We start from the raw sequence: 25,709 nt of genomic DNA on the forward strand, positions 1-25,709 counted from the left end.
TGTGTACCATAACCTATGATTAAATAGAAACGGCAAGGACGAGTCGGGCTCGCGCACAAAGGGTTCCGTACCATCATCACTTTTGTTACTTAAATATTTTTTTTTATATTCACGTTTCTATCGTTTATACAAATCGACCAAAATTGGTTAAAAAATTCTTTTTTGTATGTGAGCCGTTTTTTAATATTATTGATATTTAAATATTTATTTTGAAATGTAATATACAAGCGTCTCCCTGTTACCTATATATATGTATTGAGCAAAAAACACGTTTATTGTATGGGGTTTAATTAATTATGAAAAACTTATTTATACTTGAAAGAATATTTTGACCTAATTTGACCGCATCGACGGAAATTCTTGAGGTTAAATCGGTTTTGGCAAAAAGCTGAATAAGATAAAATTCCCGCGGGAGCGGTAGATAACGGAACGATCAATAAATTTTTCGTTTCAAGCGGGCGGAGCCGCGGCCGCTCTCTAGTACGCCTATATAAATGTATGTACCACAATAAAGATCTAATAATAATTGAAGAATCATCGTATGGAAAACAAATAAATGTTTCATTTCAGAAGATAGCTCTTCCCATCACGATGGGCCACAGGACAGTGATTTATTAGTAGGTGAGATCAATTTACGCAATAAATAAAGAACGATGTGTGAGGAAAGAAACGAACTCATTCTTTTAACATTTTAAAGCAAATCTTTCGTAGACACCCATAATTAAATAGCGTACATAGGAGACTCGACAGCAAGAGTGAAAGTTGGCTGAACTAATAAAATGTATAATAATGATAAATACACTTATTTTATACCTGACTCCGGTTGCATTTACATTACGCTACTAAAAACCATAATGAAGCAAATTTAATGTCTTCTTTGCAGGCCAAACTGAACAAAATCATAAAATAATCGGTTTATAAAATATTATCTCTAGCTCTATAAAATATTCTTTCCCTTTCTTGTGTTCCCAACTTAGATATAGGTACTATTATAAAAATGCGAAAGTTGGCGCTTTTTTCTTCGCCAATCTAAAAAATCACTCAGCAGCAAATTGCTTTATTCCTAAAATTAAGCCGTGGGTAAATAAATATACTTAATAAAAGCTACAAACAGCTTTATTTCAAATACTTACCGATTGTTTTTAATATTTGTAAGTCCTCTAATTCATATTCTTTCTCCTCCTCTGTGTACTCCGACTCCGTCGTGGTAGAATCCTGTTCCTCCGTGGAAGAGGCCACGGACAGCGACCGCACTTCAGAGCTGAGGTCCGAACTACAGTCCCGCACCAACTTTGCACTGGCCATCATCATTATAAAGTTCACTTCACTAATTTCAGAAAAAAGTTTACGTTTAGTTTTTAAGTTCCAATTTCATTATACCAAACCGCCAAAAATATTTTTTGTTTCTAAATAATTATTTCTTTTTTTAAGTTGTTATTTTAGAAGAGTTTCAATGTATTATAATTTTATTCAAATAAAATTAAATCGGTACATATATCGCGATCGCGCGGTCTCGTGGCCCGTAGAGACGTGGAGTCGCGCCCGCGATATTAATGTCACTGGCGAATGTACAGTCGAACGCAAAATGCGGCATCACGCGGCACGGAGCGATAAATAACATCCTAATAAACCCGCTCATTTCTTTCACGTTTCATTTTGCTAACTTGGCATTGTGTCAAATGCATCTTATGTCTGGATTTCTGGAGTGTACTAAAGTTAAAACAACTGAACTGGTTCTGAACAAAATTTTACATCCTCTTAATTTGCGCTTTGGAAGTGATCGTAGATTTAATTATAAGTTGTCTTGACGTCATTAAGTGTATCATATTTTGTAAATATATTTCTAAACTATAAATATTTTCCCACTAACAGGAAAGTGATATTTACATTTCTATCGGTCTACGATACGATATAAAGTATAACCTAAGTCACATTAAAATAAAAATAAAAAGTTGTTTAAAAAGTTTATTTGATAACAAGCATTAAGTGTTTCTATCACATTTAAAAAATATTGGTACACAACGAATGTTTAATATTAGTATCACTATAATATCCGATATATTTTCTGCTAGCCTAAGAATAAATACAATTATATTAAAATAAGTATTTTAGATTACATGTATTTACTTATTTTACTGATGTTTAATATAACGGTAAGTTACCAATATTTGAACAGGCTATTTGAATATGACATTGACCAATATTTTTAATATTGGTAATCATTCAAACAAAAATATACCATAAAAACTTAATCATGGTGATACATCCGTAACTACAAGTCACACAGAATAAAAATAGCTTTTGATATCGGCGGACTTAATTGTGATGTTTTAAAAATTAATAAAAAAAAGGAGTACATAACCTCATGAATCTTAAAAAATAAACTTCAGTTCTAGCATATACTTGTACACTGTACATCCTCTTACAACAAACAACTGTACAAATAAAAATACTTGATAAACTGTGTAACTCGGAAAACATATTCGCTCCCGTTCTTAATAACCATAACAAAACTTCAAGCTTTTACCTATTTTAAATTAAAAAACAATATTATACATAATGTACAAAATTTCACAACTTAAAAATTAAGGGTTAAAATCAAAAGGGAAATACTTATATTACCCGATACCACATATAACCAAAACTGATGACAATTTGAAGCACATCTAATCTGGTCGTCCACATACCAAGAGGAGTATTAACTTTTGGTATTATGGTATCAAATATGTTTTTATTGTCAACTAGCTGTTGCAGGCAACGCCGTTTGCGTGTTATTGGAAATACGAAGATTAAGGTTATTAAATTTACTCAAATTCGCCAAAATAAATTTCAAGGAAATTTGCCATTACATAGGATATAATTTGGATTAACAAAAAATACTTTATACCCCTGAATTCTCACTGCAGCGGAGCCCCAGGGCACATACAGTTGACAACAATTTAATAATCCATACTAATATTATATAGAGAAGAAATGATTTATATTTTTGTTTGTTCTGTTAGCGTAGCGTTGTGATAACTTTTGTTAAGACGTCTTCGCGATACCTCCTATAGTTTAGCTGAGTTGTTCTAGTTCGACATCAGCTGTTCCAGAATCCAAAATAAATTATACCTTATAAGTTGGACATGGTATGTGTATAAGAGCTATACCACAACAAAAAAAAACATTCGAATACGTCCGTTCCGGAGATGAATGTGTACACATGAACATACAAACAGACAGATGGTTACTATTTCTTTATCGTAATAAATTATTTTTTGAAAATACACTCAATGTGCAGGCAAATTTTTTTTTTACAGTTTTTTTATATGTATTGATTGAAGATAATAATAAATCGAAGTAGTATAAAATAGGATAAACCCACGCAAAACTCTTTCTTATGTTATCATATTTGAATAGGTATCACTTAAAAATCTTAATAAACAAAATTTACGTACTAAATAATACTTCAACGGCAATAAAAAAAGAACTTAAACACTAAATAAAAGTTTTTTACTCATATACAACATATCAACAACTTTTCTTATTTTCGGCAAAATATTCTCTTCAATAAATCGCATTGTGCATCATGTGTTATTACTACACTTTTTATACAACACAATTTATAAACAACCTGGATAAAATCATTTTATACATTCTGAAAATGTAAGTAAGTAATAAAGAGAAATGAAACATGAAAAATTAATCCGGAATTTAGTTCCATACAATATGAAACATCCAGGGTGTATATCGAAAATGTAAGGCATTATCCCTTGGCAGTTCACAGCCGATGCTCATGGTTAATTTTATTTTAATTTATTGAAGTTTATTTGACCATGACTAGCTGAAAAAGAGGCTTTTTTCCCAGTAGAAGGCTAACGAAAATAGTCATCAAACTTTAAGTAGGAATATTATGCCAGAATGTGTGGCGAGGGCTAGTCGTTTGTGATGCTTCGCCGACGGACAAAACGCCATGGAACGTATTTCCGATATCGGGAAGCACTCCGGGTTTATCTCCTTGTAGTGAGTTAAGGACATTTTATATTCATTCTGGAAAGAAATATTACTTTTCAACAATCACTTATTTATCTCTTACGGGGTAGAGCCAACAGTCTTGAAAAAACTGTAAAGCCACATCAGCTGTATGTCTTAATGATGGATATTTTTTAATGATATATTTATGGAAACTTAAATACCGGTACAGTTAAAACAAAAACCTTTTGCATACCATACATAAAATTACACCTCTTTTCTGGAGTGAGCAGAGACTTTCCACATGCCGTAGCAGGCGGATTAATTTAATCCACGTATACTTCTTTCGCATCACTTACATTCATCACTCTGTTTGTTGAAAATCTGTCGGTAAGGTACACACAAGAAGACATCCCCTGGAGAAGAGCCCGAGGTGCACCTTTTACCGCATTCCTGGATTGGGTAATTTAGGTTTTTTTACGAAGCGACTTCCTAACCTTACAATGATAACCTAACCCTTATTGGTTTTTACTGTACAGGTTTCCTTACGTCTGTATAGATAAATATGTACCACTACACTATCTATTGTTAAATTGTGAACTGTTCTAGTACTCACGTGAAATTTGACGGATATATTAAACCACGGACTCAATTAAATTTCAGCTATTTTCATACTCCTTACACAAATAAACAATGCCGTATTACTTACGTCAATATCGACGTCAAACTTTCGATCATCAGTTTTGCCCTTTATCTGTACCATTTGACAAACTGAAGAAGTAATATGTCATCGAAAAATCCTACTCAAAACTTTACTTAGATTTATTAATTCTATGATTTAATAACAATAATATTTCCCAGTAAAAGTTTCGAGGGTTCAGACGGGAGTCGCTTCGGGTAAAAACCTGACTTACCCATTTCAGAATCACAATCGAAAGGGGCACCCCGGGCTCCACTCCAAAGAGGTCAGAATGAAACCAGAAGAAGCAGGAGACAGGAGGAAGTAGGTAACTTTAGAAACTTACCTGATCTGTAAGCTTGTTGATCAATTTGAATTCTATCCCGTACTTCGTCACCGCGTCTTCGTACGTCAGCGGCTCAGGCGTAACCTCCTTTTTATTTTCGGAATGTTTTCTTTTTTTCCCTAAACGTTTCAAGCTGATCCACGCCACCGGCTGTAACAAAATAATAAATGGTAGGTTAGTTTTCTTAATCTAAATATTTACTAATTTATCTGTCTATAAATGGGTGACATACATTCATAAAATCACGCCTCTTTCCCGGAGGGTAGGCAGTGACTACATCTTTCCACTTGCCACGATCTCTGCATACTTCCTTCGCTTCATCCACATTCATAACTCTCTTCATGCAAGCTGGGCGGTTTCGGGTACTCTGGACCTGACCCTTTGCCAGGACGTCCTTAATTTGATTAAGATACGTTTGTCTAGGCCTTCCCACTCCGACCTTTCCCTCCATACTCTTCTTGTATATCTGCTTAGTCAACCTGCTATCATTCATCCTCTCCAAATGGGTGTGAGTAGAATTAAAGGAAACTTGAGGACTTCCTTTAGGCGATAGGCTAGCCACCTTTTTGAATCTCAATTTTTCCGCTAAGCAACAGAGCGAGCTTATTAGTTCTGTCTGCCTAGTAAGGAATAAAGACGTGATATATTTAGGTAAGTAGAGAACTGCTTATTGACTTTGAATCGAGGATGGTGCGCGTGAACCAGTCTGAGGTGACCATCAGCGTGCAGTGTCCAATATCGAGAGATGGAGACACATCCCAGATTTGTCAAATTTGTTGGCCAGTAATTTTGTTGAAGACGGATAAGATTTGCATTGTGGATTGGCGAAAAACTGGTATGAATAGTTTCGCGCAGGCCAAGTTGTGGGTAAAAGCTAAAAGATAAATAAAAAGATAAGTGACCTGTTTCTTGACATCGGATCGAGTTTGGTGAGCTCGAACCAGCCTCACGAAAGGCGCCATGTACGTGGCCATCAGAGCGCAGTGATTGCAACCGCAGCAACACTGCGCGGGCCCTATACGCCGCCCTAAGCACCAGTACTCCAATTCGTTAGCCGATAGATTTGCTGTGGACATAATGTTATGTTAATCTCTTTCTTTTCTATGAGATATTGAATGAAAGAAGAAAAGAGATAGAAAGTCTAACTTTGAACGTGGCCTTAGCGCGCACTCATGTATTCTAGCAGGAACGTCGCGCCAAAGCGACACGAATGCCACGATGTCGCGACGTCTACTCGTATCAGAAAAATGTGAAATTGCAAAATCATATTTTCTAAAATTACTAAGATTTAAAAAATAAAATAGGAGGGCCAGGCGGGCAGGAAGGCGGCGGCGTGGCTGGCGAGGTGCGAGCGCTCAATGTAAAGCTATCTATATGGTGACTGACTGATGACGTCCTCCCCGGCGAAGCAGGCGGAGGGCCAGGCGGGCAGGAAGGCGGCGGCGTGGCTGGCGAGGTGCGAGCGCTCAATGTAAAGCTATCTATATGGTGACTGACTGATGACGTCCTCCCCGGCGAAGCAGGCGGAGGGCCAGGCGGGCAGGAAGGCGGCGGCGTGGCTGGCGAGGTGCGAGCGCTCAATGTAAAGCTATCTATATGGTGACTGACTGATGACGTCCTCCCCGGCGAAGCAGGCGGAGGGCCAGGCGGGCAGGAAGGCGGCGGCGTGGCTGGCGAGGTGCGAGCGCTCAATGTAAAGCTATCTATATGGTGACTGACTGATGACGTCCTCCCCGGCGAAGCAGGCGGAGGGCCAGGCGGGCAGGAAGGCGGCGGCGTGGCTGGCGAGGTGCGAGCGCTCAATGTAAAGCTATCTATATGGTGACTGACTGATGACGTCCTCCCCGGCGAAGCAGGCGGAGGGCCAGGCGGGCAGGAAGGCGGCGGCGTGGCTGGCGAGGTGCGAGCGCTCAATGTAAAGCTATCTATATGGTGACTGACTGATGACGTCCTCCCCGGCGAAGCAGGCGGAGGGCCAGGCGGGCAGGAAGGCGGCGGCGTGGCTGGCGAGGTGCGAGCGCTCAATGTAAAGCTATCTATATGGTGACTGACTGATGACGTCCTCCCCGGCGAAGCAGGCGGAGGGCCAGGCGGGCAGGAAGGCGGCGGCGTGGCTGGCGAGGTGCGAGCGCTCAATGTAAAGCTATCTATATGGTGACTGACTGATGACGTCCTCCCCGGCGAAGCAGGCGGAGGGCCAGGCGGGCAGGAAGGCGGCGGCGTGGCTGGCGAGGTGCGAGCGCTCAATGTAAAGCTATCTATATGGTGACTGACTGATGACGTCCTCCCCGGCGAAGCAGGCGGAGGGCCAGGCGGGCAGGAAGGCGGCGGCGTGGCTGGCGAGGTGCGAGCGCTCAATGTAAAGCTATCTATATGGTGACTGACTGATGACGTCCTCCCCGGCGAAGCAGGCGGAGGGCCAGGCGGGCAGGAAGGCGGCGGCGTGGCTGGCGAGGTGCGAGCGCTCAATGTAAAGCTATCTATATGGTGACTGACTGATGACGTCCTCCCCGGCGAAGCAGGCGGAGGGCCAGGCGGGCAGGAAGGCGGCGGCGTGGCTGGCGAGGTGCGAGCGCTCAATGTAAAGCTATCTATATGGTGACTGACTGATGACGTCCTCCCCGGCGAAGCAGGCGGAGGGCCAGGCGGGCAGGAAGGCGGCGGCGTGGCTGGCGAGGTGCGAGCGCAGGCGCGCGCAGTGCTGGGCGCCGCTGGCGGTGAGCGCGCTGCCGGTGGCGGACGCCGTGCTGACGGCGCCCACGCGGTCGTCGCGCGCCACGGGGAACGAGCTCACGTCTGCAAATAGTGTGACTCATTGAAGTGCAAGTTCGACACAGAGCGAGCAATATAGGAAAGCTGTTCAGTTAGAGCTGGTTCCCATATGTTGGGTGCGAATTTTAGTCGGATGTTCCAGTAGCAGAACATTTTATATGAAGCTATTTAAACATGACGGAATCCGATTTTGTTTAAGAGACACGAGAATTGTCGTCAAGACATATTTTTGTCGGATATTGGAACCGATAAACCTATCACCATTTCACCCGTGCGCTCGTCTACCAGTGTAACCGACAACGATCATTAATTGAAAATGTGTACAGTGGAGCCGTTATCCAAATATAATCTAGATCCGACAGACGACTAATGGGAATTATACAGTTCCCTATAAATGATTCACTGACTTTGCTAAGCTTATGATACGGCATGACTAATTTATGTTTATTACGTAAATTTCGATCAGTTGTGGTCCAAACTTTTTGGAAAAGAGTAGGTACCTCTTTTTTCCAAAAAGTTTGAGTAGGTTTTTCCTAACATACATTATAATTTTAAAAATGTACTTCGACGCTACTATTTCCTTAAACAGTTGTGATAACGAGTCTCTTGAACCTTAACCGTATATTGCGCGTAATGTCCTTTTCTGAATTATAAAAATAGTTTGTATATCAACCGCGTTACCCCAAAAAAGTAAACCATATGATACTCGTAACAAGCTAATAACTGAAATAAAAAAGCCTATCTGTAAAAAATATCCTGGCACTTGGCAGATTTCGATGTTATGCGGGTTGATGTTTATAATAATGATCGTTAACATGATTCGAAACATACATGATCAAAAATAAAGGTACGTTACGTGTGCATTGTGTACCTGTACTTTTTATAAATTTTCAAAATACCTAATATTGGTTGACTGGAAGAGATCCCTTAATGGGATAAGTCCGCCTTTGTTTATTTTGTCTTACTGTATTTTTGTGTTTTTTCGTATGTACAAACAAACAAACAAATACCTATACAAATCCAAGACAGACAAGAAACCATAATAGCAGATATAACATCACGGAGCAATAGATATAAACTGTGTATTTGTTCATATTGAACGCACATCACTCCGGAAAGCAATATCAAAAACTATACAATATAAATATTTTCTTGCTATATTTACTGGCTGATAAGTATTTTAACAAATAAAAATATGACAGGTATTTCTGGCGGTCAACTAAAAAGATAATAGTGAGAAGACCAAAATTCATTTTCTATTTTGAAATTTTGATGCATATTATAAAAAAAAATGAAATAGTAATTATAACTCTACATACCTGTAATACATCCATTATGTACTCTTTCCTCGTTAAATGGATAAAAAATATCTACGTTGTTTTCTTGTGACTTCAATAAAGGCGACTCAGTATTTAAATCATAATAAGCAGTTGTTCCATCGGAATATCCCACAATAACTGTTCCATGGCCTTTTTGCTGAAATTTAAAAAGGAAATGTTTGTTCATAATAAATAACTGATTTTAAACTTTCGCGTTGTATTATACTACTTATACATATGGTGACCACAGATCATCGTAACATGATTTGAAACGTCCAAGATAAAATAAAGGTACTACTTCTAAGTAACATATTTTTCTACTAATTTCACTTACCATTGACCAGCAAATGGACGTGGCCTGATATTTTTGCCTTTGTAATTTAGTGGAAAATCTCAGTTGGGCTACTGGTTCTAATTCGTAGAATATTGTTTCACTGGAAAATAAAATAATAACAACATTATATATATCATCTTAATTTTATAGCTTACTTTTTTCATAATTTAAAAATACATATTTCTTTGTTCAATGCGACTTGCTCATTTGAGAAAAGAGTAAAAGAAAAGAGTCATTATTTTTAAGATTTTAATGTCATCAGCAATATAATTCGACATTCGATCACTTATATAGAAAAAAAATCGATTAAATCTATTCTTCGGCCGCCAGAAAAATTATCAAAATTATACTTTTCATTGTGTTTCTTTTCTCAGCACTTCTGAAAGATTTCTTTTCAAATAGGCAGAATGCATATTCCATTTCTCACGTCTATTCATTCATATATATTTTCTGTAAATTATTAACAAACAATATGAAGAAACAATTCATAAAAAGTACCTTGTAAGAGTGGAAGGATACGGCACCGACAATATATACGCGGTTCCGTTGGAGCAGGCGACGGCCAGCAGCCCCAGGCGCACGCAGCCGGCCGCGCCCGCGAGCTCGGCGCGCGCGCCCGACGGGCACCAGTCCATGGCCCACACCGTGCCGAAATGTAACACCAGCCCAAATACCAATTTTGGCACCGTTCTTACATGAAAACAGGTTGATTGTGATGGTTCAAATAAATACTACGACACAAAAACGCTACTAAACTTAACCGTTTACTTGAATGGCCAGAATCGTGTGAGTTGAACTGTTAGTTAGTATCATCGTTCATCAGGCAGTATTTATGTAAAAGTCGTCAAGAAGTTTCATTCGATTTGGGTTTTGTATTATTTTCTACCAACCGACATTAAGTAGCGCAAAAAATTAAACGTTTAGAATTTACTTTGGATAACACATTTTTCAAAAAAATCTTTATCAAATCACTTACTTTTGAAAATCGCCAAAATCCCAGATCTGTATAAGTGTGGGATGTTCCGGCAATTCGTCGACGTTGTACTGCGGCGTGTCGGGCCCCGCGTGGCACGCCGCGGCCAGCAGGTTGCGCGCCGAGTGCGCGGCCACGGACACGTGCGACGGCACCCACGACAGGCGCTGTATGCTGTACCCGACGAATATTGTCGTTTTATCTGAAATTTCATACATTCCTCCATCAATGTGATCACGTCAATATCCCTTGCGGGGTAGAGCCTGCAGTGTTTACTGACTGATATGAAGGCTATGTTCAGCTGATAGACTTAATGATAGAATTGAGATTCAAATAGTGATAGGTTGCTAGCCCATCGCCTAAAAGAAGAATCTCCTAACACTTAGTGGCTTTTACGACATCCATGGGAAAGAGATGGAGTGGTCCTATTCTTTTCAATATTGGTGCCGGGAACCACACAGCACTGAAGTTTCAATATAAAAAAATATATAATAATAATAAATATATATAAATTCACATGTAAAATTACACAATGTATTAACTTCGAAGTTCGAGACTTATTCACCTTAACCACTTACGAATCGTAACTTAATGTGTTTTTCTGAAGCAAATTACAGTTACCTTGTATTAGGAAATAAGCATAATAGTAAAGTGAAAAAGCACAGCCTTAATCACTGGCTTTTTTGAAAGACATTTGAAATGTTGCTACAATATTCCGTACTTACTCTAGGGGTGGGCTAAGAGAGAATTTCGCGGAAATGGAAATTAACGGGTTTTTTCTTCTTACACAGCTGATTTCTAGTAGTCTATTAATTAATCTGCGGACGGACAGATGGATATGGGGAAACTATATAAGTTCTTATTGCAAAGGACTCACACACGGTGTGATACACACTGAATTACAACATTCAACTCATGAGTTACTGCAATACAAACCTTTATCAGTGACGGCAGTCCAACGGTCATAAGTTGACCACTTATCATGAGAAAACACTTGACAAGACTTTTCCAAAGGCGGCAGAATTTTCAACAGTTTGTCCTCCGGTACTGCCTTGTAATTACATTCGGTCCATTGGGGAAAAAGGGTTTCAGTAGTCAGGAAGAAATCGGCGCTGTAAAATTAAAGTACTGTAAATTATTTATTTATAACATAGCATTCATATATGTTTCTTTGACACATGACATAAATTTATAATTTGTTCCCACGCTTCTTCTTCACTTGCTCTTTGAAAGTGGTAATAGAAAGAGATAGTGTCTCGTTACTGATTAAACATGAGGAAATATGAGAGAGATTCTATCCTACTTTTTACTAACATTATAATTGCGAAAGTTTGGAAGGATGTGTGGATGTGTGCGTTTGTTACTCATACGCAAAAACTATTGAACGAATTTTCATGAAACTTTTCAATGTTATCGTTTAAACTTTAAAAGAACATAATAAGTAACAATTTAAAGAGATTTAAGGCTGACGAAATCGCGAGCAACAGCTATTAAATTATATTCAGACTTCTGCGTAAATTGCTCAAATTATATACTTACGTGTCCTTGACATTTTTTGAAAAATACTTTTTTAAATCTGAAACCACAAATGGTATTCTTGGAATCCTAGGTGGAGAATCTGAAAAAAACGACATGTCATTCTTATTTATCCTACAACAATATTATGAAACATCAAACAATTGACTATAGCACTAAACTAAATTACCCGCTCAGTCAAGAGTTTGATTTCCATCATGACCCGGGCTCAAACCTGGGATACATCTCACAACTCATAACGTTTTCGATGTAAACTAACTAAACTTACTGTAATCGTTATGTCGCTTTTTTTCCGGCACAGAAACTTCGTCCTCAATTTCCTCATCGATGTTCTCGTCGGCCTCGGAAACGTTGTCTTCGTCATCCGAACTCGACTCCGGTTCCAGTGACAAATCAATGTCCTCGCTCTTCTTCCGACGTTTCGGACACCTGTGCACTGCCATCTCTTCTTCGACGTCTGTCGCAAATGAACATATATCGCAAACGTGCTTAAACTGAAACGGAAAAAAATATTATTGTCTACGTAGTAAAAGTTGAGGCAATAGTTGATTATTCATAACATCAATATAATTACTTAATAAATTAATAATTTTAACACAAATTTTCATACATAACCGTAGATAGCATTTTTATTATAAATTTGGACATAGTATCAGACTATGACCAGAAATTTAAGTTGTAGCGAAAGATGTAAGTCAGTTTCAAGCAAAGCACTGTTTGCTTACAAGTTGATTCATTTACATATTTTTTTTGTTGAAACAGTACAACAACTGGAACTCTCGATCAGGGTGAGGATACAGAGATTAACATTGTTGGAAAATTTAGTTGTAAAAGAAATCATTACTTACAAGACTGACGGTTTCTTCAATGACCATTCTGGCTCTGAAATGACAAACAGATCATTAACAACATTTCTTCTACAATTTTTTTTATAACTCAATATGTTGATTTTCTAAAGTTTTATTGTACAGTCTTTCCATTCCATACAGGCTAATTCATATCCAATCCATACTCATATTACAAATGATAAAACCAATTTTTTTGTTTGACCAATTTTTTATAAATATCGCACACAGATTGTTTGGAATACTGAAAGGGTAAGTTTTCATGGTGATTTACGATAAAGAAAAATGGGCGGGGCCATATTCTACTGTACTCTTATTTGTGTCTGACTCACTTTGCGGCAGCACGCCTGCGGCCCGGCAATACAGTGATTTCCTCTTCTTTCTTCTCCTTTTCTTTCTTCATGCTCTCCTGCTCTCTCTTTTTCCCTTGGTTGAGCTCTTTCTGAGAATGCGCAACCATGTGCTGACTTTGATAGAAGCCTAAGTATTTGGTATCACAAATGTCGCACAATAATTTAAACCTTTCAGCTTCCTGAAAAATATTTATTTTTACTAATATATAAATAGCATGTATGTAATTATTCTTGGGAACCATTGAAATGAAATGATAGAAAATGCAAAGTACCCAGATGTCGTGAAATTTGCAAGTGATAATAAGACCAACCTGTTCCGAGAGTCCACAATTTATTGTATGAGCGAAAAAACCGATGCCCGATGATCTAGTTATACCGCACACTTTGCAAATATATCTGCCATACTGAAGATACTCTTTCAACAGTTTTGCGATAAGGTTTTGATTAAATATATCCTGTTGAAATAAATGATTTGTTTTAGAGATTAACCAGCAGCGAGCCTTATAAAAGCATTGGGATAAAATTTTAAAATTGCATAGAAGGGAATGAAAATTCGAATAATCATGAGTCACTTATATTAGTTAAAACTTGAGTTTCTTTTGTAAAAAAACTTCTCAATACTGAAATTAAAATAAAACTCACAATAGGTTCGTCACCAACGACCCAGGCCACATTGTAATGTTTGTCAACAGCATGCTTTTTCCATTCACCATATTTTACTTTTTCTTGACACATAGCGCACTCATAAAAACCTGAAAACCAAAACTTATTTTAACTTCAATGCATTTCAAGAAATAAGTTTCAGAACTCAAATAAAAACGCCTTTTATTCTCTGCAATGTTGTTCTTCTTTCGTAACCTTTGCAGGGGAACCTAACCTATATTAGATCATATGATTACATACACATCCCGTTGCCTAAATGTGCAGGTTTCCTCACGATGTTTTCCCTCACCGTAAGAGCATAGGTTAGTTATCAAACTAATGTACATAACTTCGAAAATAGTCATTGGTACATGGCCATAATAATACAAGTAGGTACTGTTAAAATCTTTAAAAAAAATACTTTTTTCTACTGTATATTGAATGGGGTACACATTCAATTGCATCACAATATCCCATAGATAATAATGTTAAACCTTCATCGTTTTGATTTCAATTACGAACACTCTTGGCCATTGTACTGTGACAAGTAAATTCAAAATAAGCTACTTCTCACTCTTCTTTCATCAGCTGTGTCATGTATTATTGTATCATAGATTTAATCTACAAGAAATAAAGTAACGTACGTGTTCACTTCACTCTCTGATTTCACTTATTATAATTAACTAGCTGTGCCCGCGACTTCGTCCGCGTGGAATAGTTATTTTGGGCATCATTTAAGCAAGGAGAAATAATTTTCCCCGTTTTTTTTCACATTTTCTATTATTTCTTCGCTCCTAATAGTTGCAGCGTGATGATAAATAGCCTTAAGCCTTCCCCGATAAATGGTCTATTAAAGAAAAAAATAATTTTTCAATTCGAACCAGTAGTTCCTGAGATTAGCGCGTTCAAACAAACAAACACACGCTTCAGCTTTATAATATTAGAATAGATAATTAATTTAAAACCGTCACCTTCTTGCGCCAGCTCTGTCGCTTCACTAAATGGAGGATCCATTTTGTGAATGGAATTCGATGCGCAAGAGTCGATATGTTTCCGATAAAGCGTAACATCGTCGCTCTTATATCCGCACTTAAAACAATCCAACTCTTGAATATGGGCGATGACAGCTCGTAAACGATTCTCTCTATGGTCATTACCTTTCTGGAAATTTTATCATAATATTATACCGTTTTTTTACACTTACTGACAGAAAATAGATGAATGAATTAAGGTAGTATTAAATGTACAACAAGCTTGCGTGTCGCATAGATGAATACTTACTACGGACGCTTGCTTGTCTTTCCAAGCTATGTAGTTGTGCATTCTCATATGGCTCATCCACTGATTGATCCGAAGTTTCCGCCGGCACACCCCGCAAATTATTGCTTCGTCATCTGGCTTATCTTGTTTCGGGCTTGCTTCCTGTTTCACAATTGATTTATTCTAACAATGAAAATAATAGATAACAAGATATTTCATTAGACGCATCTTATCACATAGGAAAGTCTGTAAGAACACACGTCTTTACCCTAAGGGTTTTAGACGGATAAAGTCGTGCATCATCTTTACATACGTTCGTTGACTCTCTGGGCGAGCGGCCGCAAGGCACCGCCTCGAATTTTGCATTACAGTAGTACCGTAATCGTAATAAGGAAAGAGCAGTTTTTGAAGTTTTTACTTCACTGAATAAGAAATGCTATTTACTGCATTGATAACTAAAGTAAGTTTGCTTTCTGAATTAATTATGCAATTTCGTGTCACTTTCACTCAAAAGCCTTATTTAAAAATTATAAAATTACCTTTTCTTTTTTCGTTTCTCGCTGCGTATTCTTTCCATTGTCTGTCTCGATTTTTTTCCCATCACAATTTGTTACATGGTACAAATACGGCTTTGGGTATTTCCGAATCAAACCACACTTAGAGCACTTCAAACAACCGGCTTTTCTGGAAATTTCTTTCAGGTGATCCAACCATATCTGCTTATCTTCAAAATTCTGTCCAAACAAATCTTAGTTAATTGCAGTCATAAATAATTAGTATATAAGAATAAGAAGAATAATTTGAATGTCATGCAGCTTACCGGCGCTTTTTCGCCTTCTTTCCATGCCCGGTAGTTATGTTTCAATGAAATATGGTCAAACCATTCAATAGAATCTACATCTTCTTCGCACACTGCGCATTTGTAAATAGCTTTTACGGCCGTTGCGGGTTTATCTGCAGATTGTTCAGTTTCAGCGCTTGATTCATTGGCATTCTGTAACATAAAATTGAATAAATGGAAAATATTTTTTTAAATGACAAGCTACTCAGTAAAATATCTTAACATGCCTAACTATGAAATATTCTTCAATCTTTTTCTTCCATCTCCCATTCCATCTGAAAATCTCTAGTAGGTCCTCACATCTCAAGCCACGAGCACATATTTGATCATGATCCTGAATTGGGTAAGTCTGTCTTACATGAAACAATTCCCATCTGACCTTCTCATGACCTAACTCATATTATATCATGGGAACATATACAGTTGCCTGCATATAAAGATGAATAGAAATGCCAAAAACGCGAAAACATTTCAGTAGTTATTTTTTGTTTGCTACACTTATTTAGACTGTTTAATACGCCACTTTTTCTTGTGCGAAGCTTCGCATTACACTCTACAAAAAATTACGAATACTTACTTTTATATTACAAGTCTCAATATGCATCAGATATTTTTTTATAGATTTAGCTGTATATTTCTTAAGTAAACCGCACTTGGCACAAATAAGGTGACCATATTTTTTTACTATATTTAATAGATGGCTATTTACTTCATTTTCATCATCAATTTTCTGAAAAGTAAAAATTATATTATTTTTAGCATTGTGTGAAAGCATTGTGAATTCATATTATTTCTTTTTAATTTTTAAACTATAAAAAGTTCTTAATGTTTAAACGATTGCCATAAGAAATCGCATCGGTAACCATCGCATCAGTTTATAGTACACTAAATGAGGTAAAAATTAAAACAAATGGTTTAATTCGTGATAAGGTTGGAGAGTAGGCTGAAACATTGGATGCCAAAAAAAGCTTGCCAAAACAGTTCTTACCAATGGAGAATCTCCATCCTTCCAGGCAAGATATTGGTGCTCCTTGGATATGTGATCGATCCAATTCACGTCAGACACTTCAAGCTGGCAGACGCCACATTTACATATTGAATTTGTTGGGGTTGGCTTTTCGTTATCGAGCGTGAATGTTGATATCTATAAAAATGTACAATGATATGTAAAAGAGCATAAAACAAAATATAAAAAATAGCCACTTTAAATTTTTGGTGTTCTAGTCTTTACTCCAGAAAGATCTTTTAGACGAAAATAAAAATTTAAAACAAGATAAAATTACCTTTTTTAAGTAACATTTCTTTACATGCGCTAGGAATTTTGCCAATTTGACATATTCAAATCCACAAAAAGTACATATAAGACTTCCTTTGGTTTGTAATTTATTTTTAATTTTTTTCATTAATAACAAATTATCAAAATCCTGAAAAAGACATCATCATTTATAAATAGGAAATAATAAACCTTAGGCAAAACAAATCTCTATGCCTTACGGCATAGGCAGGACCGACAGTATCGAAGGATTTGAAGGCCACGTTCAGCTGGATGGCTTAATCATTTAAATGGAGAAACAGATTAAGACAGGTTGCTAGGCCATCGCCGAAAGGCAGAATCTCTTGTTAATGAAATGTTTAATAAACAAGCCTTCCCCTTGATAAGAATATGTGCGGATAAGAGAAAGGTTGCCATGCTATTTTATTTATTATTTATTTATGTACAACAAGGAAAATAAGAAAAAAACTTAAAATAAAGAGAAATTCAGTATAAGGGCACTACTTATTTCTAGATAAATTTCTTCCAGCAGGCCCAGGACAGGAAAGTGTAAAGAAAGGCATTGTACATAATAATTAAGATATAAACTTTAACCTAAAACATATTATCATAAAGTAACAAATATCAAATAAATATATCAAGTCAATCATACATGAATACAATATAATATAATACAATATAAATGAATAGTGGATGCATCACGACGACAACGACAGGTAGTGTCCTCTCACTACCCTCTTAAAACCTGATAAGGATTTACTATCACGTCTGGCGGTAAACAATTCCACAATCTGACAGCCTGGACAGAAAACGAGTGGCTGTTTGAAGCAGTACTATGCTGTGGCAATTTCACGCAGGTAAGACGGGTAAGAAGGGTTATGGAGAATGTTGTATAGGAGATTTAGAATTATGTGTATTGGACAGTAGCGGATAGGAAGCCATTTAAGTCGTTTTCGGAATTCACAATGTTTTTTCTTTGCTACCAGACTGACATGGAAGAATTCATTAGATTTAGATATCAGAGAAAGAGAAAATATCACTTCGATCTCTTATCTATACTTACAAAATTATGACCTTCTTCCCAAGCAATATAACAATGCTCTTTCGATATGTGAGAATTCCATTCCGATTCTGCGAAAATTTGTTTACACACACCACATTTTATAATTGCGGGCTCCTCCGGATCATTCGTTATTTTTCGTTTCTGAGACAAAAACCAATAGTTTTTAAGATATAAGTAAAAAAAATGTCGTGAAGCTGAAACAGCAAAACAGCTGAGAGTGGAACACAAAAATACAGCTGAAATTATTTAATTAAATTTTCTATTTCGCCTCAATAACAGAATATAAGTCCGCCTTCCGATTCCGCATGTATGGCCCGCTGTAGTAGTATGGTGCACCATGCAGCAATGGACATTCAATTTGATTGAGATCTGAGTTAATTGTTAATTCTGAATTAATTGATTAATAGTGTTCACGTGATGCGGGTACAAATATACAGGCAGAAATTCTAAGAATCACATTTTTGGTTTCTTTTGGTTATTTATTCATCCCCATATTGATTTTTAGCAATATCCTTCAAGTACAGACATCGGCCATTTCATGACATCTATACTAATATTGTAATATTAAAAAGAGGTAACCATTTGCCAAATTGTGGATTTTTTAAAATTATATTGTACTACAAGAATATTTTATTAGGAGATCTATAAAAAAGTCCACGACACCATTTATCTAACTTCTATAATTATATAATTATAAGGTACTTATTTCATATTTTAAAAGGTGCATTTAGAGAGCCAATTCCACAAGCATATCCTGATGATTAATCCTTATAATTAATAAATATTATAAAACAAACTTACTTTGTTTAATTTTAGAACATCAGTAGTTTCAATTACGTTGTCTTCATTAGTATTTTGTTTATTCACAAGCATATTGCCTTCTCTTTCTTTGGTTACAGTTTCCTCCTGGGATTCCTATAATGCATACATTTTTATATTATTTTCTGTGAAAATATCTGCATTCCCTATAAAATTAGCGAATTGTTCCGGCTTTGTACTTGTAGCATTTATAGATGTAGATCTTCCTCAGAAATCCATTTTTTCAACTTTTCAAACAGGAATATAATCATTCCCAACTTTCCAAGATTAAAAAAAAATAGAGGGAAACAATATGTAGTGATAGTGATGATATAATCTGAAGGTGAGATTAAAATTAAAATGTGTCCAACTAACGCATCAAGCAAATAATTTAAGCTGTATTTTGATGAAGAGCTATTTTGAAGTGTTGGGCGTGTGGATCTAGATTTGAAGATGAAAATGTTATAACAAATACCTTTGATGATACCTTTTAATAGCTTTGATGTGGTTCTCAGCACTTTAGAATCCACTCCATCTATGGAGGTGTAAAAGGCGACTAAGGCGGAAAGGCTATAAACTTGGTACTCTTATTTTAGGTGATTGGCTAGCAAACTGCCACTATCTGAATTTCGATTCGATTCTATAGTAAGGGATAAAGACGTGACTGTATGTATGTATGTTGATGAATGATCTGTTCTAGAAAATAAATTGAAAAAATAATTTGCCACTGCCATAATGTCCCAGGCAAAAACTAGTTTTAGTGTGGCATACTCACTATTATACTTTCATCAATTATTATTAATTCAGTCAAATTTTCAGTTATCTCCTCTGAATCATTTGCTTCCTTTTCCTGTGCCGTCTTATTTTCACTTGATATAACCGATTGCTTGTGAATTTCTGTACAAATCTGTGTATTCATCTCATTATCAGCACCTGTATTGTGGTTCAACTGCATTTCTTCACAAATACTTTTACTTTCAAAATATTCAAATTTCTGCCAGCAAATGTGATCAGTATCACATTCATGGCAATCCTCTTTTTCTTGAATGTATTCTTTCCTTTCAATATCAGAAAAACTTCCATATTCGTTATATATTTCGAACACTGTAGAAATCGGACAATTGACACTTTTGTTAGAACCAAAGTGAATATGTTCATATAAACCATCAATATGTGTTAATTTACCAAAGTCACCACATAAACAATATTCTTGGCGTTTCGTAAGAGATGAGTCAATGCATGTTTTAATTTCAATACAAATATCTTCTGGATTATTGATACTTTTGAATGAAATTTCCTTAATTGTACAAGGCACAGATTTTTTCACTTGATTTTTCTTTTTTTCGTATGTTTTTTTAATTTTTATTCTATCTAATTTACAGTCATATGAGCCACCAGGCTTTTCAACACCGTGAATAAATATTTTTGATTTGACAATGCTTCCAAGTTTTGGTTTTAATATTTGTACACCTCTATTTATAGCTCTTCTTTGATAAGCCTGCTTCAAATATTTAGCTATTTCTTGAGCCTTGTTTTCATAACCAGGTTGAAAATTTTCATTATTTAATCTATGACATGAAAGGTCCATTTCATTTCCTGCAGTCTTAGATGTTAGTAACATTCCGATCGAACCAACTTTTGCCGAACTTTTTATGAAACTATGATTATTACACAGCGTTTCAGTAGAAATATTACCTTTTACTTTATCCCTTACATTTTCGATGACTTTGAGATCATTTCCTGAATTTGGTAAATTTTCGAAATCTTCCATCATGTTATAATTTTTTCCACAATTGTAAATAAAATTATTATTGTCGACTGCAGTAACAATATTTCTTTTGGGTCCTTCACTAAATTCTTGGGCATAATCTTTATAAGGACAGTCTAATAATGACATTGATTTTTTTTCAAAAATAATGTTTTTGTTTGTTGGTTTACCACTAGGTGAAATGTTACCTAAATTCTTTGTATTTTTGAAATCAAACATTTTATCATGTGATATTAATAGATTTTGATTGAAAACGACTTTTGAATTTTGTGGTGTAGGGATATTAAAAACAGAATCATCTATCTGCTTCGCAATATTTTCCCTGTTTACTTCTATCGGGTGTGTTGCTTTAGTATTAGTAACAGTACTAATATTGCTTTTCGATTCAATAACATCGTCTCTCTCAACCCTCATTACGCATGTTTCGTATAATTGTTTGTTTTCTTTGTCAGATATAGGTGCATTTGTTATATCTGGAGGTGCTAATGGAGTAGAAGTTAAAATCTCCGTTTCATGTAACATATGATCAAGTTCCATATCACTTGTTTCTTCACATTCAATATGATTAGAAGCATTTAAATCAGCAAAATTATTTTGGTTTACTTCTTGTAAATTGCAAAGGTGTAAATTAAGATTAATAAGCTTTTCATGTTGGTCTATACTGGTTATTTCTAATTTACTGCTATTATTTTTTTCATCAAGTGATTCACAAAGAAAGTTTATGTTATTTTCTTGTGTATTGACAATATTTTTACTCAAGTTTGAAATATTTGGCAACTGTGGGGATAGGCTTATGAAAACATCTTTTTCTCTCCTTTCATTATGCAGTTCTTTTCCACTGTTAAAAACTGTACCATTAGTACGATTTATTTCATTATCAAGAATATGAATATCTTCAGTTGGCAAAACAGGAATTACAATTTCTGGTTCCTGTAAAATGACAGTTTCCATAGAAACTTCATTGACATTTTTTATTAATTCAGAAGCAGATGAAGTAGCAATTATATAATGTGGTTCCTGCGTTTGAATAAAATTTTGATCAATAAATGACTGAATTCCATCCAAAACAATATCCGCAGTATTTGTGAATTCCGGGTTCACTGACGACGAAATAGGAATCATTAAATCGTCTGGAATACTTCTGGCCTTGACACTTTCACTTTCTATCTTGTGGTTTATGCTGTTTGTATCTGAATCATATATTATTTGGATAGTCTGTGAATTGTCTTGTTTTGGTATATGAATTGACTGAATACTATCATTTGGATTGAGTAATCCATAGGGTTCATATTCTTCTTTCCTACATTTCGATTTTGCCATCTCACCATCATCCAATTTTAATTTGCTACATATGATGTCATTTGAATTAGTTTGTTTGTTTAGTACACAGTTTTCGTGAACTGCAAGTGGTATTCGCATATGATTCCTTACATTTTTATTGCAAATTATTGAAGGGTTTGTTTCTTTCAATACTCTACTGTCAGATTTATATTTGGAACTCAATACTATGTCTCTTTGTTTGTCTTGTTGCACCTCAAAATTAACATGTTCAAGGTTCGAAACCTTGCTGTAAATTTCATTTGTGGTAATTGATTCTGATTGTTGTTCATTAGAAATCAAATCTAATTGATTAGCTATCTCATCCTCTCCTTCTTTAGCATCAACCACTAAAGGTAAAAATGTAGGACTTAAAAATATTGAATCATTCATTAACTTTGCAGTTTCTAAAATAGAAGATTCTTCATTATTTTTACTTGATTCAGATACATTATTTTCTATTCCTTCAGGATTTGAATATGAAGAATTATTTACACAGAATTTATCTGAAAAAATAAAAAATTTATATGATTATGTTACAAAATGAAGGTAAGCAATTAAGAATTAAATTTAGATATTAACTATTGAATAATTTAAACTTACTTTTTTTTCTCTTAACTTGCTTCTGTTCTTGAACATTATGTGTTATATTACTAATGTCAATCCCTAGTTTTTCAAGAACATTTGGTGATAACACAAATACCTCAGCTTCATCTTTGTTAGTCGTTGTTTGCGTGTTGTTCATATTAAAATAATTTATGTCTTTTTCTTATTTTAGATAATTTACCTCTATTCATGTGGCTGAAAAATATAAATTATAAGCTATTAAATGCAAAGCCAGGAATCACAATACATGTTGACATTATGAACTCTTCCTAAATCATCATAGTACATTCCCTTGCTTAAAAACCAGCATATGAATAGTATTAAGACAAATTTTGACAAATCATAAAATCAATTACATTTTGTGATACAATGGTTCAATATCTCCTGAATGGATACCTAAATTATAAAATTATGCAAGAATCTAAACTGAACAATACTGTGTTCTAACTCAGAACCACCAAAATCGGACTTTGTGATTTTTTTAATGCTTCACATCCAAGTACACTTTGTTCAAGGTCACTATGTTTTACCAGCCAGACCCAGATAGATATGTTGTTTATAATATCAAAAAATATACATAAATATATAGGTACTTGACAAATTACACAGGTTGAGTTACCTTTGAAGTGAGTTTGAAAGTAATGTGTTTAAGTTCGAAAATTTAATGGAATGGAATAAATGAAGTTAATATACAAATAGCTACGTCTATATCCCTTGCAGGGTAGATAGCCAATAATCTTGAATATTAAAAAGACTGATGGGCCATGTTTAGCTGTTGGGCTTAATGATAGAATTAAAATTCAAAAAGTGACAGGTTGCTAGCTCATCCCCTAACAGAAGAATCCCAAGTTTAAAAGCCTATACCTTAGTCGCCTTTTACAGCATCCATGGTAAAGAGAAAAAGTGATCCTATCTTTATTTGGATACTTAACTAAGAATAACATTTTTCTATGGTGTATTGATGAGTGGCTTATTTATAATTGATCCTTGCATTCCAAATTTTTTAGAGATTTAGTAATGTGGTTTACAATATACGATCGTATTTCATAATTTCTTCAGAAGGTATTGTTTTTGTAAACAGTATCAATATAATTGTTTAAAAGTATGGTTATTACTTGTAGGTTACAAACAGTTGATAATGTAATGAAAACAACATTAAATATAAAATTGTTTAATTTGAATCTATGGTAGATATCTACTTCACTAAACTAATTCTAGTAATATAATCATATCACTAAACTTGGACTGTTTTAAATCAAACCATTAAAGATAATAATGAATCACTTTCTTTTAACTTTTTCTATCTTACTGTGAAATATATGTATATACATAGGGACGGACTAATGAAAGAAAGCAATCTTTTTGATTCTGGTGAAAGTGACAATAATCTGAATTCTTCTTCTTCATCTTAGGACAAATGGACATGATAGAAATAATATCTAATATATATAAAATAGCACACAATTTGTTGTGGTACAGCAACCCAGTTTGTTAGTAGATCCTGAAAAAATATCCTAAGCCCATCATTTTTCATTACAAAAACAATTCTTTATTTTGACATAAGTCCAAGATTTTGTTATTTTGTTTCTTCCATTTGGTAATTAACCCTATTAAAACATTAAAATAACCCTAAGTCTAACTAAAAGTGACTTTTTGGGCTTAGTGATTTGTTAAATTGAGAATTCTAATTACATCTGGATAACTTGACACACTAATCTACTTGGACAAAATGTTATGTAGAGAGTTCTTCACTGGTAGGTATGCTTAACTTTAGAATAACTAACAGCAGGACCACTAACGCCATCTAGTTGTAATAGGCATTCAGTGGCGCCTCCTACATTCAGAAATAAAGAATGTAGAATACTAGGTAGGTTTTAAATCAAATAAAATTATTTTGTCAGTAACCTTAATACCTACCTACCATAGAAATTATATATTAATATTTTATAATTTTTAAATATTATGATATACAAGTACCTATGTAAGCCGCAGTAAAGATTATAGGTATCGTCAGAATGGGACATTTTATATAAGATTTAGATGGTTTGTGAAAAATAAAACTAATATAAATATAAAGCTGAAAATTGTTGCATCAAAATGAGTAAAATAAAAAAAATCATTGAAAAAACAAAATACATAATTATAATAGTATATAAAATATTATTTTCAGAGGCAGGATTTGAACCAAGAAACCCTAGAACGAAATACACGTGTTTCCTACAGAGCCAAAAATACCGGCGAGCGCTCCGAAGTAATTATCGATATCTTTGTGAAAACGTAACAAATTTTAAAATAAAAAAATATAGAAATACATATTTATATGTATGATATAAATTGAAGTAAGAGTGAAAAACGAAAAGACTTACATGCCCAACCACCGCAGTCACCGTAGACAATAATTTTTACACGAGTACACGAAATCTTTATAAACACCGGTTAAATGCCTTTTCATTAACTATGACGATCAAAGTGAAAAGATTTTTCCATTGGAAGGCAGAATTTATGAAGATGTTATTTGTAGGCAGATTTTCAGAACTCAAAACCTGCAAGGGGATGTCTGTCTATCTGTTGATCTGTTCTGATCTATGTTTGTCAGACTCTCTGACAGAGAGTTCCATTCCCATTTGTCAAAATGATATTTTTTTGTTTTCCCCTCGTTTAATGGAGGAGGCAAAGAGTGCTACCCCATACAGTCATATCTTTAACAAAATATTTTAGTACCTACAAGAAAAGTGACTCAAGTCCTATGAAGAAGATACAATTAAGACCCCAGAGGCCTAGTCTTTTCTTTAGTAATTGAACATTATATTGCCAATTAAAAAAAGAATAGGACCACTCCATCATCTTTCATGGATGTCGTAAAAAGCGACTACTGGATAGGTTTATAAAATTGGAATTCTTCTTTTACGGGATAGGCTAGCATTATTGTGGACATTGTCGCATGTAACACATTACACTCCAGCATTTTCACCGGACGTCAATTTACAAATAAAGATGTCTTATTCTGTCTGTAGCAGTCAAGTTAAAAATGTA

The 25,709-nt window shown here is 35.2% G+C and overlaps 2 protein-coding genes across 4 annotated transcripts in view; both read right to left on the reverse strand.

Annotated features, from left to right (window-relative positions):
* The window catches only part of LOC106143169 (cAMP-dependent protein kinase catalytic subunit 3), a 39,213-nt gene extending 37,630 nt beyond the window's left edge, over positions 1-1,583 (reverse strand). Inside the window, exon 1 of the mRNA XM_013345186.2 lies at positions 1,134-1,583. Within this exon, the coding sequence (XP_013200640.1) occupies positions 1,134-1,311 (178 nt within the window). The 5' untranslated portion in view covers positions 1,312-1,583. The remainder of the gene's footprint in view (positions 1-1,133) is intronic.
* Positions 1,584-1,983: 400 nt separating this feature from the next.
* On the reverse strand, positions 1,984-25,286 carry LOC106143160 (uncharacterized). 3 transcript variants are annotated; one of them, XM_013345176.2, is made up of 27 exons: positions 25,043-25,286; positions 22,674-22,871; positions 19,761-22,576; positions 18,989-19,102; positions 18,188-18,328; positions 17,135-17,275; positions 16,840-16,995; positions 16,429-16,581; positions 15,831-16,004; positions 15,550-15,744; positions 15,032-15,172; positions 14,722-14,911; positions 13,751-13,860; positions 13,420-13,563; positions 13,088-13,287; positions 12,759-12,792; positions 12,179-12,404; positions 11,914-11,992; positions 11,311-11,486; positions 10,378-10,576; positions 9,900-10,091; positions 9,402-9,501; positions 9,068-9,224; positions 7,584-7,772; positions 5,879-6,042; positions 4,977-5,126; positions 1,984-4,029 (listed from the first exon to the last, which is right to left on the reverse strand). In XM_013345176.2, the coding sequence occupies exons 2-27, from the start codon at positions 22,813-22,815 to the stop codon at positions 3,871-3,873; spliced, it is 6,642 nt and encodes a 2,213-aa protein (XP_013200630.1). In that variant the 5' UTR covers positions 22,816-22,871; positions 25,043-25,286; the 3' UTR covers positions 1,984-3,870. The 3 variants fall into 3 exon arrangements, 2 of the variants coding, with proteins under 2 accessions (XP_013200630.1, XP_060800594.1); XM_060944611.1 differs by lacking the exon at positions 25,043-25,286 and adding an exon at positions 24,369-24,428; XR_009656916.1 differs by lacking the exons at positions 1,984-4,029; positions 4,977-5,126 and having other exon boundaries at positions 5,905-6,042; positions 6,363-7,772.
* Between the last annotated feature and the right edge of the window lie 423 nt (positions 25,287-25,709).

Source organism: Amyelois transitella, chromosome 2 (genome assembly GCF_032362555.1).
Source record: "Amyelois transitella isolate CPQ chromosome 2, ilAmyTran1.1, whole genome shotgun sequence".
NCBI classification, from domain to species: Eukaryota; Metazoa; Arthropoda; class Insecta; order Lepidoptera; family Pyralidae; genus Amyelois; species Amyelois transitella.

Excerpts from the sequence above, each read along its gene's own strand:
- LOC106143160 (XM_013345176.2), bottom strand. The coding sequence starts at position 22,815 with ATGAACAACACGCAAACAACGACTAACAAAGATGAAGCTGAGGTATTT. Across the intron at positions 10,577-11,310 it reads GACTGCCGTCACTGATAAAG|ATAAAACGACAATATTCGTC; the intron begins GTTTGTATTGCA and ends ATGAAATTTCAG. Across the intron at positions 9,225-9,401 it reads CGTCCATTTGCTGGTCAATG|CAAAAAGGCCATGGAACAGT; the intron begins GTAAGTGAAATT and ends TTTAAATTTCAG.